The 14677-nt window shown below is 40.6% G+C and overlaps 1 protein-coding gene across 1 annotated transcript; it reads right to left on the bottom strand.

The window, feature by feature from the left end:
* Positions 1-269: 269 nt before the first annotated feature.
* On the bottom strand, positions 270-9612 carry LOC139691699 (transient receptor potential channel pyrexia-like). The gene is made up of 3 exons (XM_071589582.1): positions 9519-9612; positions 7035-7093; positions 270-2381 (listed from the first exon to the last, which is right to left on the bottom strand). Exons 1-3 carry the CDS (start codon positions 9610-9612, stop codon positions 270-272), a joined length of 2265 nt encoding a protein of 754 aa, XP_071445683.1.
* Between the last annotated feature and the right edge of the window lie 5065 nt (positions 9613-14677).

Raw genomic sequence — 14677 nt, 5'->3', positions numbered from 1 at the left:
ATTTCATTCCATGAGCAATTAAAATTGCAAGAGAATAAAAATATTTACGAAAAATTCAAGATGTACTCATGGAAGTGGAAGTGATTATAACTGTGGCATTTGTATTGTATGTGGCCAAGTTGGTAGAGCGATCGGCCACTAGCCAGGGAGGCACGGTTTCAAATCACTCATGATTTACCTCTTTCGTTCAAATAAAAGGAATACGTTTCTTTTCAACTGATTAAGTGAATCGTTTAATGGAAAAGTATATGTTATCCTCCTTGGAACGTTCACTCATCTTCTGTTTGATTTGATCGGAATCTTTGCTTTTTCTCCATAACTTTCCTCGCAATGGTCTGAAGATGGTTCTTTTTGGGTCTTATAATTCCAGGGACCTCAACGTCGGCACATGTTTCTATTGAATGTAAAGATAGCACATGAGAAATTTGTTGCATAAATACATCTATTGTGTTGAAAACTTCATGCTTGAGTGTTCCTTCTGGTGCATGTGGGAATGTGATGGAGATTTTTTCCGCTATTTGGCTCCTCCTAGCTAATTCTCTTGCTTTTTCTCTCGTTGCAACATTCACCAGAGCTTTAAGAGTTATTTTTGGTAAAACTTGTGTTTTATCGTATCCTTTATCTTTTGGCTTTCCATACACGGGAATTTTAACTTTACGTGACAATTTTCCACGGTAAGCAATATCTGGAAGGAGGTTTTCCAGCAAATCCACTGACTCAGCTTTTTTCTTGATACATCGCCACTCCCCTTCATCAGAAAGGGATTGTATGTCAGATACAGCCAAGCCAATTATTAAATTCATAAGTACAATGGTTGCCACCAAGACAAAAGAAAGAAATATAGCCCGGCTAACTATGGGGAGGTTTTCGATCTTTTCTTCTGTGCCAAATAAATCCATGTATCCATACTCCCCAGTCATCATCACCAATGTGTTGGCAAAAGAGAGCCAAGGATTTCCAAAGACTTCAGGCGAAGTATCATAGAACTGAATAAAGAAACTCATTGAAAATCCAACGATAATGAACCCTAAAACGACAAAAGTGAGAAGAGCATTTTTTAGTACAAAGCCAAACATCGTTGCCTTAGAACCCACTACATTCAGTCTCCCTAGCATTAGCATTAGTCCAGCCCACGCAAGAGGTAATTGCAAGGCAAGCAAGTTTCTCATCCAATGTGGTGCCTCAACACCGCAATAAATCCCATAGTACTGAAAAATGCTCGCAATGGTCCAGATAACAGACATTGCTGCGCTAAGTAAATGGGTTAAAGCTTCATAGTGTCTACTGTAATAGCCAAAACGTATGACAAATTGTCCTATATTGATTGGCATAACAACAAGAGCTATAATAAAGTGTCCATATCGAATCAGACCGATCACCATTACCTCCTTACCTACACGATAATAAAACAGCATGGAAACAAAAGCCGTAAGAGTAAGGACAAATAACAAGTTCACCAGGAGTATTCCCAGAAAAAAATGTCGCAGATTGTGCCATTTGTAGTAAACAAAAGCCTCAACAAGAGGATGCTTGAAAATACTGCGACACATTTCTCTCGGGAGATGACGGGACGTGAAAATTGCGCTCAGGACGTCCGTCTGGGTCTTGCACCGGTCAGGACAAAGCATACGGAAATCCAACCTCACTATGTAGCCTCTCTTCCCAGGTTCTATCTTCTGGCTCCCGCAAATGCAAGAATCGAGCACAGAGAGCAGAAAGGACTTGGGGCGGGGTATAAGGACCAGTATGGCCTCTATTACGCTTATTCCCGAATTATTCTTTATGCTCAGATTTGCCCCCAGTTTAATCAAGAGCTCGACACAATCATGGGACCCAGACTCAGCTGCGTGATGAGTAGGAGTGCAGCCATTAGCGTCCCTGTCATTTATCTGATTCAGCAAAAGTTCCCTGTTGCCACTGTTCGGGTCGAGTACGAACTGGAGAAGCACCTTGGAACCAGAGCTGGCTGCCAGGTGGGTTACAGTGATGCCCGAAGCCCTCTGCATGAGTTCTGCACCAGCCCTCAAGAGTGCGCCAACGGCGAGAACAGAGCGGAGGGCGACAGCCGTGAGTAGCGCAGTTGTCCTGAAATTCTGTCGCGTGGAGCCTCGGTCTTGTTCGCACATCCTACAGCGTACGGAGACCTCTCCGACCACGCTCAAGTCGGCCCCCGAATGAACCAGGGCTGCCACAACTTCTTCATACTTCCGTATGCCATCTGTGTCATCAGCCATCAGTGTGGTGCCCGCGTAGAGTAGAGGAGGGCAACCCTTAAAATTTCTCGCGTTGACGTCCGCGTTGTTATTTAACAAGTCCCTCACGGCATCCGGATCATTATCCAAGACCTTGATGTGGAGGTCACTACTTCCCTCCGGTAATACCTTTAGAGCAAATAGTAAGACTATATCAGAATAAAAGTATATATCATCGAATTTTCTTAGATCAACCCTGTTCTCACACCGAGAGCGAGAATAAGCTTCTGAGCGACTCGAGTTAAACCTCTCAAGGGAGGTTCGGACAAGAATACACGTATGAAGATAAGTGCAATAGGTACTGAAGGCAGAATATTCGCCAGATAAGATTTTATTTGGAATTGGCCCGTGTCAGTAATTTACTTTCTCTTAAATATTATGAATCAAAATAGAGAAAACCACCGAGTGGAATGACAAAGTAGCATTCGTGGCTGCGTGCGGCTCGTCGTGTAGCCCAGCGTTTCTCTTGCAGTGCAAAGAGTCTATAGGAGCGGAGTAGTTGTTACGTCTTATTTCACCTCCCTATAGGCACTTACATTGGGCCACCCTGAGTCACAAGCTCCACCCGCAACCATATTTGAAATCCACCTTAGCATTATCAAATTATTGCAAAATCCTACGATCTCCGCGTGGAATGTATCATTTTATGCAATTATTAGAAAAGCAGGACATTTGAAAAGTGGACTATGAAATATTGACTGGTGAATTTCTTGTAACCCTTAATCCTTGTAATTTTCAGCTGCTTAAGAAAGTTGCTTCATTGGGGACAAGGGTTATCATAATACTTTTAGACACGCTATAAAACTGAAATTTGATAATTAGTTAATTAGCTCCCGGAACCAGAGGAAACCCGTTAGAAGTTTATGTCTGGTATCATTTGTTCTCAAAGATGAATTTCGGTCTAATATCCTTATAAAGTATTAATTAATCCTTATAAATCATTAGAGTTTGTAAATGGTATTGAAAGAATATATTATCCCTGAAATTTATTCAGATAACATGTAATGTACATTTTTTCGTATTGGAGATTTGACTTTATTTGTAGGCGTAACTGAAATGGAAGAGGCAAATAATTGAGAGGAGAAAAGAACTCCGGATATCAAAGCAATACGTAGAAGTACGAGTAGGAAAATAATCGGCGAGAAACTTAGAACAGTAATGAAAAACATAAGTGCAGAAAGTAAGAGAAAGGCGGCAGAAAATACTCGAAAGAAGATAAAGTCACAAAAAAGTGAGGAAGAGGAGAGTATAGACAATGTTTTGAAAGAGAGGGTTGCAGTCAACCAATTTATGGTTCGAAAATTATTGATGAGGATTGCCAGAAGTAAAAAGTAAGACTTCAAATACTTAAATGTGCAAATATTATGATTATTTTTTCTTTTATCTCAATTACAGCTCAATTGGACTAAAAAAAAGATAGTATGTATTTTAGTCCACAATGGAGGAGTTCCCTCCCCGGGCTTCAACCTTGACGTGGTGGAAGGGCTTGTGCGTTCCGATGACCCCAAGAGCTGTGCTGGCAGGAGTAATAATAATTGCTCCTGGTAGGGTCACCCATGCCAGAGAGGTCGAAGGTTAGGAGCCAGACGAAAGGTAGTCCATGCAGCGTATGTTTCTCAGTGAGGCGGCTGCAATGGCGTCCGACCCCAGTGGGGCGGCCAGTAAGTGACGGTGTCACGTTAAAAACACTATTGAGGAAGGCAACGGGAAACCACCTCAATTATCATTCCCAAGATTAACATGATGGACTATACAGAGATTTTGAGTCCTGGCAACTACGGGGATCGGCCCAATCAGCCGTGTGTCGTGCCCGGCAGCGGGGGAGGCAAGGCTTCCGCGGTCGTCATCCTACGAAACCCTTGCAAGGGAAAACCAGCAGCAGCAGGACAGAAGACGCAGGAGAAGAAGACCACATTAGTTAGAATAGTAACGTGGAATGTTAGGACAATGATGAGGACAGGGAAATTGGAGAATGTTAAGCGAGAGATGGAAAGGGGAAAAATAGATATTTTGGGTCAATGCGAGGTGAGATGGAAGGATAGCGGGGATTACTGGAGTGATCAGTATAGAATAATATACAGCGGCGGGGACGATAGCCAACGAGGGGTTGCCATAGAATTAAATGAAGAGATAGGAAGAAGCGTAGTCAACATAGAGCAGGTAACGGATAGATTATTACTAGTAGAGATAAAAGCAGAACCGACGAACTTGGTTATGATTCAGGTATACATGCCCCCGAGCAACCATTAGGAAGAAGAGGTCGATAGGATATACGATCAGTTAGAGGACATGATCGCGTGTGTTCCTGCAGGAAAACATTTGATAGTGATGGGGGATTGGAATGCAACGGTAGGCGAAGGAAGAGATGGTGATGAGGTCGGGGACTACCGTTTAGGCACGAGGAATGACCGCGGGGAGAAAGCAGTTGAGTTCTGCAGGAGACAGGGGCTAGTCATCACCAACACTTGGTTTAGACACCACAAAAGACGCAGGTATACATGGAAAATGCCAGGTGACTCAGAAAGGTATCAGCTAGATTATATCCTGGTTAGACACAGGTTTAGGAACAATGTGATAAATTCGCAGAGCTTCCCGGGAGCGGATGCCGACTCCGACCACAATTTAGTTGTTATGAAATGTAGCGTCCGTTTCAAAAAGATAAGGCATGGGCGGCGAGTTAGAAAATGGAATGTAGAAGCATTTAATGGTTTGAAAAGGAAGGAGTACCAACAGGCGGTAGAGGAAATCATGAGGCATGGTAAAGAGCTAAGTACTATCGAAGAAAAATGGGAAAGTATCAAGAAAGGGTTGTCTATAGCCGCAAAAGACACTATTGGAACCGTTAACGCTAAAAGGACTAGGAAACCATGGATCACGGATGAGATGATTACAAAGATGGATGAGCGGAGAAAATGGAAGAATGCCAATACAGAGTTAGGCAAAATGAAGTACAAAGAATTAAACAATAAATTGAGGCGGGCGACAGATTAAGCAAAAGAAGCATGGTGGACGACCTGGAAAATCTGCAGAGGAAGGGTGAAATCGGTACGCTTTACAGCAAAGTTAAATCTTTATCGGGAAAAAAGAAAGGGAGATCTATGCTAACAGTTGAGATAAGGCGGGTAAGGTAATAGTTGACACAGGAAAGATCCAGGGGAGATGGAAGGAATATATAGAAGAACTGTATAGTAAAGAACTTAGACCAACAAAGTTAGACATAGAAAATGACCATGACGTAGAGGAAGACAGCTTAGGTCCAGGCATACTCGACGATTAAATAGAAAGGGCATTAAGGGAGATGAAACTAAATAAGGCCGTGGGGGCGGATTACATTCCTGCGGAACTATTGAAATGTTTAGGGAAATGTGGGAGGAAAAGGCTACATGGGCTGTTTCGTAGTATTTATGGGGAAGGAATCTGGCCGGAAGATTTGTGAGATCAGTTTTAGTTCCTATTCCGAAAAAGGTAAAGGCTACATCATGTGAGGACTACAGGACGATAAGTTTGATATCCCAGGCAGCTGAAGTTGTTCTCAGGATCATAAACAAAAGAATAGAGAGTAGGGCAAATGTTTACTTAGGGGATGATCAGTTTGGGTTTAGGAAGGGGAGAGGTACGCGTGATGTCATTGCGGTAATGAGATTATTAATCGAGAGGAATATCGAACACAACCAGGAGGTATTTGCCTGTTTCGTAGATTTCGAAAAAGCGTTTGATAGAGTGAATTGGGAAAAACTGATGGGTATATTGCAGAAAATAGGAATAGATTGGAGGGAAAGGAGGCTAATCCGCAACTTGTACATGTCTCAGATTGCTCAAGTGCGAGTGGGGAACGGGGAGTCCGGATGGGCAGTGTTAGGAACAGAGGAAATGATTAAAGAGGTATGGGAAGAACTGGAGGTAGGAATGAAAATGGGTGGGGAATTCATAAAATGTGTTGATGACCAAGCTTTAGTTTGTTAGTCAGCCAAGGGGTTGCAAGCTTTGCTGAGTGAATTGGAAATTCAGTGAATAAAAAACGATGGTAATGCGATTTTCCAGAAAGAAAATGGATAAGCTAAACATTAAAATAGGAGGGCAAAAACTAGAGCAGGTAGAACAGTTTATGTATCTCGGAAGTGTTTTGGACCAACACGGTCTAAGTAGTAGGAAGCTAAGGAGAAGAATTGCGCTAGGCAAAGAGGCTTTCACAAGGAGGGAGTTGATGACGGGGACGTTGAGTAAGGATATTAAGAAAAGACTCGTAAAAACTTTGATATGGAGGGTAGCTATGTACGGTGCGGAAACGTGGTCATTGAAGCAGGAGGATAGACGTAGACTGAAGGCTTTTGAAATGTGGGTTTGGAGAAGAATGGAGAAGGTGAAATGGACAGAGAAGAAAACAAATGAGGAAGTACTTGGTATGGTGGGCGAGGACAGGGGTTTGTTGGGAGAAATCCTATGGAGGCAGAAAAAGTGGATGAAGGGGATATTGACCGGCAGCGGGATGTTGAAGACTGTAATTGAGGGGAGAATGTTAGGCAAACGAGGAAAGGGAAGGAACAGGATAGGGATGCTGGACGGGATGAAGGGAGGAAGAAAGTACTCAGAGATGAAGAAGGACCTGATGTAGAGTAGGATGTTGTGTTTTGCTAGGGGTCACAAATTATTTAATTAGTAATTATGTCCATCCAAAAACCTACCTTAACTGGTAGATTACCTAATAATAATAAAATTAATGGAGGAGTTATGAATGGAAGTTTGCTCTTCAAATATTATTGGAAGAGATTAAAGAAAACTTACCGCAGGGATATATTCTGGAGTTTCATGGCTGTCACTTTCACAACTATCTGTATCAGCACCTGTAAGTAATCGAAATATAAATGTTACAGAAGGGCATCTTTAAGAAAGGTCCGAAAACATTTAAATCCCATCCTCGGCTACTTAGAAGTCGAGACAACTTAGGGAAAAAGGAAAGATATGAAATCTTGCAGTTTCCCTCAATTTACGAAAATGAAAAAAGCAAATCGAAAAATTAATGCGAACACAGGATTTAGAATATTATACCTCCGCATAATAACTTAATTGTTTAGTTAAAAATGATTTTTTTTACTTGCTCGTAGCGTGTAAAATGTGACTCCTCAGAATATTTTGTTTGAACACTTTTCATGTCCATTTAGAAAATTGCTGAAGGAGTATTTAAGGGCCATTGGTACATTTGAGCTTAATTTGGCACTCGGGGCAGGTAGGCTCACCCAAAAACATTTTATACACAGTGAAAATGAGGAGCCAAGCAAATATAAGTGAGATATTAGAAATGGAAAGCGAATTTACGACGCTTTATCAATAAAAGAATATCAAAAGTAAGAAATTTCAAAATTGTTCAGAATATCTTTTACTTCGTCCATTTCAAGATCAGCGTTTTAAATAGTGTAGAGGAAAAATTATTGAGGCCGTGCAGAATTTTGGAGTACATTCGTCGAAAGGTGACTTAGTAGACACCCTTTTATGTACGATAAATTACTCAAAATAGTAGCAGATTCTGAAACGATTCAACTGGTTAAACTAGCCCTCATAACTCTTCACTCTCAAAGTAAATCACCAAGAGAAGCGCATGGAATAAAGAGGTGAGTTTTGATTAGCAGGGAAATAAGACAAAGTTTTCCATTAACATCCGTACTTAAAACGCACTTTTAGTACTTGAGCGGTGTTTGTGGTAAAAATAGGTGAGATAAGGTGAGGAATGACTGGGTCATTAAAGAATGTTGTTTGGATATCTCGGCAGCAAACAAGTACAAGTATGAAAAACTACAACTACTCTACAAACCGATTATTTTGAGGGAATGGATAAGGATCGAAACATCAAGTACCGAAACATGAGTGAGGAGTTAATGGTTTGAGAGGAGTGGATAAACCTAGAGTTCTATGTGTGTCCAAGTCTAAGAGACACTCAAGACAAGATATTATTACGTATCAAGAAATAAATCAGTTAAACCGTGTTTATCCATTAATGGTTTGACTGAAGTTTTCTGAATTAATTTCCATTCAGGCTTTTGTGATCTGCTTATCTACATAGGATCGGTAAGAAGGGGCATAGGTGTACGCTGATCTTTCTCTCTCTTTATCGCTGCTCCGGGGAAAAATCGATCCTTTAATCTGTTCGGCTTCTATCTGCCTCATTTTGTCATCGTCTTCTGGCCTTCCAATGTTTATAATAAGGTTTTGATCATTTCTTGGAAATAGCGCATATAAATACTTCGCGCGACTGATACCTTCGCAATACATAAAATCCAGAACTTGATATTTCCTACCTTATAAGACCCCTATTACGCAGTAATCATTTATCTGCTCCTCACAATAGTTTTCGGGAACTGTTCATCCGTTCTTTACATCTGATTCAATTTTTGAACCTATTCTTCTGGGAAAGGATCTTAAATGCACACAGAGTATTTATGAGTGGCCTAACTAAGAATCAATAGCATATTTTCTACACATTTTTGAGATACTTCCAAGCGTTAAGTTTTCTAAGAGCTAGTTTGATAAACGCTGGCAGCAAATATATGTATGTCATCCTTAAAATTACTATGACATGATGGTAAAACACCTAAGTTTTGCTTCTACAAGAACGAACGATTTTTAAATTAGGTATCTGTGAAAAAATAAATATTTTAATTATTCATTGAGCTTGAATTTTCACAAAGTGGAGCCTGAAACCATTAAATTTGTGAAGTTTGTTCATAAGCAGATTTAGATGATCTTATTGTTGAGGATAATGAACCCAAAATCTAAAGTAATTTAAATGTATAATAATACTGCATTGTGATAAATTATTCAATACTATGTTTAAAGATTTACTTCCGATTTAGAGCAGTATTGTGTATCAAAGATTTTTTGTTGTTACGGTTATTTTCGAGTTTTTGTGAAATCACTAGTTTTGTCTAAATACAAAATGTTATCAAAGGGATCAAAATATTTCGCAAGATACCGCGAAATTATTGGTTTCACCACTTTTTCATCATTATCAAACCAATCTATCATAATGACAAGAACGAGCTTCAAAAAATTTCAAAAATGAAGTCCAAGTGAAGTCTTAGGAGTTGGGAACAACGCTCTTGCAACGGGACTCCCATAGTGAAATAAATTCTAGTGAGGCGGATGCACGTAAGAAGAGAGGAAGATTAGCGTGAGTGTGGGACCTCCACTCCAAGGACGTCACGCAGGCGCATGGACCTTTTCCACGTGAACAGAATCAGGAGACTATAATAAAAAAATTTTCAGCAACGCTACCTGAATCCTCAGAAATGGAGACGAACGAAAATGGTTCGGCTGGCACTTCTCTCCTGGATGAGGGTGAGGAACGCGACGTTCCTGGAATGTCCATAATCGTCGAGGACCTCTCACCAACAGCAGTTCACCGATTAAGTAACTGCATCACTTTCGAAAGGCTTTGAGCCTCACTATCTAAGTCATGATAATATTATATCGGAGTTCTCGATTCAGAAACTCATGATCCGAGTAACGGTATCCGAAAGAGGAAAGTTAGCTGATTGCCCCTTCTTATCTTACCTTTGCAACTTCAAATTCGGCACAAGATGAATGTACGTCTGGAGATAAAATTGTGTACAAAAATGAGTCATGAAACTAGGTGTCCCTATGATATAATATTTACGAAGGTTTTAATGATGGAAAGCTTCATTTTAACTTCCAATGCGTGGATATCCGCAAACAGTTAACCATGAGGATGACTACATACATAGAATACTAATTTTCTACGCAAAAATGTCGAATTAACCTTATTAACGAGGAAAAATAGATAATAGTTTTAATTTAATTCAAATAAATCTGAAATTTAACATACTAAGAACTGAAAACTCTGAATTTACTCCAATTGTATCAGAAAAACATTTAGGTTGTGCAATATGTTTCAGGCGACTTGTCTACCACACTCAGGTACCATCTAACACTACCAGAAACCTCTAGATGAAGTGTGGTTTGTTTCATCAACCATTTAGGAAAGACTATGAGCAGAGCGCATTACTACGAACGATTCACTTAAAGGATCAGAAAATTGACAGCTGAAGATCCCAGACCTGGACGACATTATACGTCAACAAACCAAGTTAACATTGATACAGTTCGCACTAAGATTGTTCGGGAAGATCACCATTTAAATGTTTGAGATATTGCTGACACGGAGCGAGGTTTAGTGCAAGATTATGTAATTTGGACAGAAAAACTTATCCCGCGTCTCCGCAAAAATTGTGCCAAGTTTGCTATGATAAAAAAGATTGCATTAACATAAGTCAGAAACCCTCCTGATACTGCCAGTGCCGATGAAAATGTTTTAACAAACATTATAACAGGAAATGATACTTGGCTTGACGTCGAGACTAAAATGTAATCGTCAGAATGGACGGGGAAAGGATCAAGCTCGCCAAAAAACTGGCATGAGTCGGTCAATCGTGAAAGTTTTGTCGTTTTTTTTTAATTAGAATGACAGAGTCCATTATAAATTCATTTAGCGGGATCGGATAGTCTACCTGGAGTTAGTTTGGCAATTGAGCGCTGCTGTACGCAAAAGGAGAACAATAAGCAGGTTTTTAGAAAACGAGAGTTGACAGTTGCATCACCACAACACTTCAGCTCCCACGTCACTTCTTATCAGCGATTAGCTGGCCAAATACGAGACAGTCATACTGCATGATACTCTCCACTCTCCAAACAGTGCCTATAAAAGACTATTAAAATGAACGAATGAATAAAGACACTCACGAAGAAATTTTAAGTTGATGCGGTCGGGTCACTATCGTCGGATGCAGAAGAATTATGTTCTAGCAGAAAGAACCGACTTAACCGGGTTACAAAGGGAAAGATGGATGGATGTCTCAGGGGTGGCAGGGAAGAAATGGTGGTTATAGTTTAGTGCGCTTTGTTTCCGACCGGCCGATAGGTTAAAAAGTCTTTTCAACCTAAATATGAGCCAACCCCGGGATTATCACCTCATTGCTGTCTGCTGATTCTAGTAAAACTTCTATTGGTCTTACGGTAGAGCAGTAATCCTAGGAATGATTTCGGGAAGCTGTGTATTTAGAAATGGGGAGATCGAAGAATGTGAGGGAATTTGTAGAGCGACGGAAATTTCTGACGCGGATGGAGAAGGTGGTGCCACATTCATTCATGGAAAAAGAGGGGCATAAGTTACTGGAATTGATTAGAATAGCATTTACCCCTTTTTTACAAAGTCAAATGAACCACTACCCCCTATATACGTACGAACATCACTATCCCCCGTCCATTTGGTGATAACTTTGACCAGAGTGAGTGAGACGTTTGTCCGATTTCGCCAGAATGCAAACAATGTAATGTAAACATGCAAGGCTTTCACCTACCTTAAGAACTGGTATTCCTTAACGGCATTTCTTTTCCTTGGACATCAGCTTGGGAAATGAACTAGGTGGTTTAAGGCCAGCACTCCCCAGGAGTGGATTACCATTGTTTCGATAGCCATTGAGAAATCCATCTTGAATGTCTCTTATTGGCACTATCTTCCAGATGTTTCCAGTGAGGAGGTGAAGTAATGATGAACGAATTAACTGGGTGGAAGTGACGGAAAATGTCGACAACATTTTTGTAGATGATTTTTTTATCTTTTCTCCGAATACGAATAACTTTCTTTGAGAATCTCTTCAAATAATTAATAATCCATGAAGAAATAAAATCTTAATTTTCCTTCCCACTATGACCGCTTTTGCAAAACTAGGTAATTAAAATTCTCCTTTCCCCTCACGCTCTGGATTGAATTTGTGCTCACTCTTCTTAGGTTTTTGTAAAACAAATATAGTTTGATATAAGTGCTCGAATTAACGAATTAAGCATGAAATATACATAATAAAATCGACGTCTCTGAGGTATTTTTGTTTTCTTTCAGAAAAAAAACCCCGTTCGAAAACGTTTCGCCAGCTGTCACGCCGCACTGATTATGCGATCTTCTCCAAGACTTGGACTGAGATGTGCTCTAGCCTCACCGATTAAGCCAACCTTCGGCTTTATTACTTTGATTCTCTTTCAAATGTCAAAACACACATGATGTTTGTAATGTTATTTTAATCATTTTGCCTGAGGATCAACTTACGAAATTGAAATCATCAACCCAAAAGTAGGTTTGAGAGGTAGAAGTTAAGAGCTCATCCTCGTGTAATTAATCCCTCGTGAATAATTCACAATTTAGTGCAGGGAAGGAAGTTTCTTTCACTTTGCCGCGCATTGTAACCCAGTAAGATCTGGAGGGTGTGAGGAAACTAAAATAAAAAATTACACAGCTCGCCCAGCGAAGTGCCACTCCGGGTTTAAACCCGGAAGCATACGATCTAAATAGCCTCGTGCTCTACCCAAGAGTATACCACGCCCTCGACATTTCCCGTAAAAAAAATAATAGGCAGATCGAAGCTGCAGGTATTTTGCTTCGATCTAAATTGAAAAATATTTAGTAAATTCTACCCGAGATCGTTGAAGGATTCCAGGTTAATATTCCCGTCTCTATCAATCGCTTTATACAGCAGGTAAATGAAAATATACATACATTACTCGAATTATCAATTGGAAACAATAAAAACAATTTCCCTCGTTTTCTTTAATTCAATTTTCATTGGCGTAAAACTGAAAATTTGCTTTGTCACACGATTGTAGATATCTCAAATGGAACTCATACGCACGTCTACTGCAGGGCGACATGCATGTGTAAATGAAAGAATAACAGATTTCACAGCCACGCGTACATGAGTCAAGGTTAGGAGTACTTTCAAGTTATGTTTCGATTTTAATACATCGAATCGTTATTTAAGCTGAAAAAAAGGTATATTCAATATTTTCTCACAGGCCTAAACTTGTAAGATCCATTACTGAAGCTCTAGAAAATTACGTTTCTCTCTCTCGTGGAAAAGTAATGCATAGAACGTATTTTAAGGCAAATGTATAAATATCGAATAGGGTTCGTAGTCAACCAACGAAACGAAACTTTTTAATGTTTTCATGACGTGTTAAGATATTTATACTTACAAATGGGATTTTGACGAGACAGGAGGGATTACGTTTCGTCAGCCTAATTTCTGACTGCTCTGGGAAGTGAGTTACGGGTTGCAACTTCAATCCTTCAAAAGGAAAATAATCTGAAAAAGAAAATGAAAATTCTTCTACCTTAAGTTTTCCTATTTTAAAAATATGACGACTAAATTTGAAGAATAAAACCTCTCATGGCTACTATTTGAATATAATATTCAGATTTGATGGACTGAACAATATTCTATTCATATTTAACTTTATGTAGGGAAAAGTTTACTTTCGGCACGCGCTCTGAGCACATTTTTATACATTTAATTTACATTAGGCATTTTATTTGGTTAGTAGCACCGTAAGAATTAACATACACTCTTCCCGAATGTAAATGGTGCACTGGTCATACGAAGTCGTGACGTATTTTCTGTTTAGTGAAATGCTGATCTGTAACAGTATATATCAGTGCAAGGAAAGCTACTTCCTAATGACAGATGCCATGCACTTCTCATGGAATTTCACTTCAGCCCCTCCATTTCGATGTAACCGCGCATAATTTACGAATAAAAGATTTTGAAAAATGAAAAAAACAGTAATGAAAAAGAAGCTCCTAAAATTGCTTTTTCATATAAAAAATGAAATCTCTGATAGCATAATTTTAAAGTGCTCGCTGTAGTTTCTGTCGTCAATTCAAAGATTGAAAATTGCCACTGTCGGTAAAGTACATGCTTTCCTAATCTAAAATCGCAGTTTCCCATTCTTCATGCACTGCGGATGCCACACATAGATAACGGAGCTGAAAATAGCGTTCACACATACATAGTATGACATGTAAGGGGCGCACTTAATATGTCACAACTACCGTCCGAAATAAAATGAGCGTGAAACTTCAGTTCGACTCCCGAACGAGGGATGCTGGATATTTTCCCTCCTCACCTCCGCCCTCTTTCTCTCTCTCTCTCTCTCTCGAGTTTACGCCTTCCGTCTCCTCTCCTCACCCACAACCTCCACCGCCCGGCCACCCCTTACTCCTCCACCCTCCACATCCTCCCACCCATCCCAACGGGCAACCAGCCACCCACCCCACTCCACCGACCACCCTCCTCGCCCCCCCAACCATTCACCCAAACCACACACGCCCCCGCCCGTCCTCGCTCCCAACCCATCCCCTCCACCTCCCCGGTTCGTCCAAACGCCCTCATCCCGGCCACTTAAAAACGTCAATTGACATGGCACAGCGCGGCGGGGGCTGGGAAGACAGGAATGGGTGCGTTGGGTGGGTGGGAGGGGGGCCCTCGCAGTATTCGAACGGCAGGGGATGCGGGGGTGTGTGTGGGATGGGAGGACGGGGGGCGCGCGACAAGGCGGGTGTTTACGGAGGGGGGGTCTACAAGGGT

This window comes from Hetaerina americana, unplaced genomic scaffold (genome assembly GCF_022747635.1).
Source record: "Hetaerina americana unplaced genomic scaffold, ioHetAmer1.1.p SCAF_1, whole genome shotgun sequence".
Classification (NCBI taxonomy): Eukaryota; Metazoa; Arthropoda; class Insecta; order Odonata; family Calopterygidae; genus Hetaerina; species Hetaerina americana.
This window is presented reverse-complemented; position numbering and strand designations above follow the sequence as displayed.

Excerpts from the sequence above, each read along its gene's own strand:
- LOC139691699 (XM_071589582.1), bottom strand. The coding sequence starts at position 9,612 with ATGGACATTCCAGGAACGTCGCGTTCCTCACCCTCATCCAGGAGAGAA. Across the intron at positions 7,094-9,518 it reads CTCCATTTCTGAGGATTCAG|GTGCTGATACAGATAGTTGT; the intron begins GTAGCGTTGCTG and ends GATTACTTACAG. Across the intron at positions 2,382-7,034 it reads CTCCAGAATATATCCCTGCG|GTATTACCGGAGGGAAGTAG; the intron begins GTAAGTTTTCTT and ends TTTGCTCTAAAG.